The sequence below is a fragment of the Penaeus monodon genome, chromosome 39 (genome assembly GCF_015228065.2).
Source record: "Penaeus monodon isolate SGIC_2016 chromosome 39, NSTDA_Pmon_1, whole genome shotgun sequence".
NCBI classification, from domain to species: Eukaryota; Metazoa; Arthropoda; class Malacostraca; order Decapoda; family Penaeidae; genus Penaeus; species Penaeus monodon.
In genome coordinates, this window is record NC_051424.1 from 10,132,928 (window position 1) to 10,135,427 (window position 2,500).

The window sequence follows — 2,500 nt, forward strand, 5'->3', positions numbered from 1 at the left end:
ACCGGATCCCAAGCGCGAGACTGCAATGGCAAAGCGACATAAAACCTAAGATAAAGGGACAGAGGTACATGACGGTATAGACTGACGTTGTTTTTGTAGACCGTTTTAAGTCGCTTGTCTGTCTGCCCTTCTGTCTTCTCTCTGTCTCTCCTCTCTCTCTCTCTCTCTCTCTCTCTCTCCCCCCCATCATCTCTCCTCCTCTCTCTCTCCCCCCTCTCTCTCTCTCTCTTCTTCTCTCTCTCTCTCTCTTCTCTCTTCCCCTCTCTCTCTCTCTCTCTCTCCTCCTCTCTCCTCTCTCTCTCACCCCTTCCTTTTTCCCTCTCTCTCTCCTCTCTCTCTCTCTCTCTCCTCTCCTCTCTCTCTCTCTCCCCTCTCTCTCTCTCTCCTCTCTCTCTCTCTCTCTCTTCTCTCTCCCCCTCTCTTCTCTCTCCCCCTCTCTTCTCTCTCCCCCTCTCTTCTCTCTCTCTCTCTCTCTCCGTGCACGCATACATAAAAATATATGCATACATGGATGAATATACGTATATGTAAGAATATATATATATATATATATATATATATATATATATATATATTTTATATATATTATATATATATATATATATTATTTATAATATATATATATACACACACACACAACACCACACACACACAACACCACACACACACCCAAAACACACACACACACACACACACACACACCACACACACACCACACACCATATATATATATATATATATATATATAATATTATATATATTTTATATTAAAATATATATATATATATATATATCTTGTGTGTGGGGTGTGTGTGTGTGTGTTTTGTGTGGGGTGTGTGTGTGTGTGTGTGTGTGTGGTGTGTGTGTGTGTGTGTGTGTGTGCGCGCCAAATTTCTTCTTTCTTTCTCTTCTTATTAATATCTTTCCGTTTCTTCTCTTTTCTCTCTTTCTTTCTCTCCTTTTGTATGTGATGCTCTTCGTTATCTGAGATATCCGTTGGTGAAAATTTCTCCCATATTATTCATAAAGCGACATAACTTCGAACAAAATGAATATTCTAACTTCCAGAATGATCGTTTTTTTTCCATATCCGTTTTGATGAAATATAAATTAAATCAAGTTTCCTGGCCATCGTTATAAAGTAGTTACACTTTGATTGCATACAGTGTTCATTCACACTGGCTATTTTCATAAACATTTTTATCCAAAATGTAGTGTTCGTTTATATTTTCTGGTGACACTATTTCCATATGAAACATTTTATGCAGGATCCCTGTCTATTATTGAAAAAATATCGCGGTTTATATCAAACTGAAATATACCATTTTGAAGCGCCACCATTGCCAGACCAACCATAAAATTTAATGGTCGGAAAAAATTGCAATATTCCCATGGGCAAACAATGGGCATTTGCATACCAACCTAAATATGGAGAGGCCAATCTTCGTCAAGGTGGGCGGGGCACTAAAGATGACGTCACAGGAAGCACTGTGAATAATATAGCCGACGCTGCCCATCGTGCCACTATACCATCATACTGTTATACCATCATACCACTATACTACCACACGATTCAACCAGCATACCGCTATACCACCACACGACTCAACCAGCATACCACTATACCACCACCACTCAACCAGCATACCGCTATACCAGCACATGATTCAACCAGCATACCACTATACCACCACACGACTCAACCAGCATACCACTATACCACCACACGACTCAACCAGCATACCGCTATACCACCACACGACTCAACCAGCATCCCACTATACCAGCACATGATTCAACCAGCATACCGCTATACCACCACCACTCAACCAGCATACCACTATACCAGCACATGATTCAACCAGCATACCACTATACCACCACACGACTCAACCAGCATACCACTATACCAGCACATGATTCAACCAGCATCCCACTATACCACCACACGACTCAACCAGCATACCACTATACCACCACATGACTCAACCAGCATACCACTATACCACCACACGACTCAACCAGCATACCACTATACCACCACACGACTCAACCAGCATACCACTATACCACCACATGACTCAACCAGCATACCACTATACCACCACACGACTCAACCAGCATCCCACTATACCACCACACGACTCAACCAGCATACCACTATACCACCACATGATTCAACCAGCATACCACTATACCACCACCACTCAACCAGCATACCGCTATACCACCACACGACTCAACCAGCATACCGCTATACCACCACATGACTCAACCAGCATACCACTATACCACCACCACTCAACCAGCATACCACTATACCACCACACGACTCAACCAGCATACCGCTATACCACCACAAGACTCAACCAGCATCCCGCTATACCACCACCACTCAACCAGCATCCCACTATACCACCACACGACTCAACCACAGCAACACTATACCATTATGGTTATCATGCTGATGATAACTATGTTGTCTCCTTAAATACTGATG

General features: G+C 42.6%; 1 protein-coding gene across 1 annotated transcript in view; it reads left to right on the plus strand.

Annotated features, from left to right (window-relative positions):
• The first annotated feature begins 1,980 nt into the window (after window positions 1-1,980).
• Window positions 1,981-2,500, plus strand: part of LOC119597467 (extensin-1-like) — a 534-nt gene continuing 14 nt past the window's right edge. Inside the window, exon 1 of the mRNA XM_037947042.1 lies at window positions 1,981-2,500. This exon is cut by the window's right edge and continues 14 nt beyond it. Within this exon, the coding sequence (XP_037802970.1) occupies window positions 1,981-2,500 (520 nt within the window).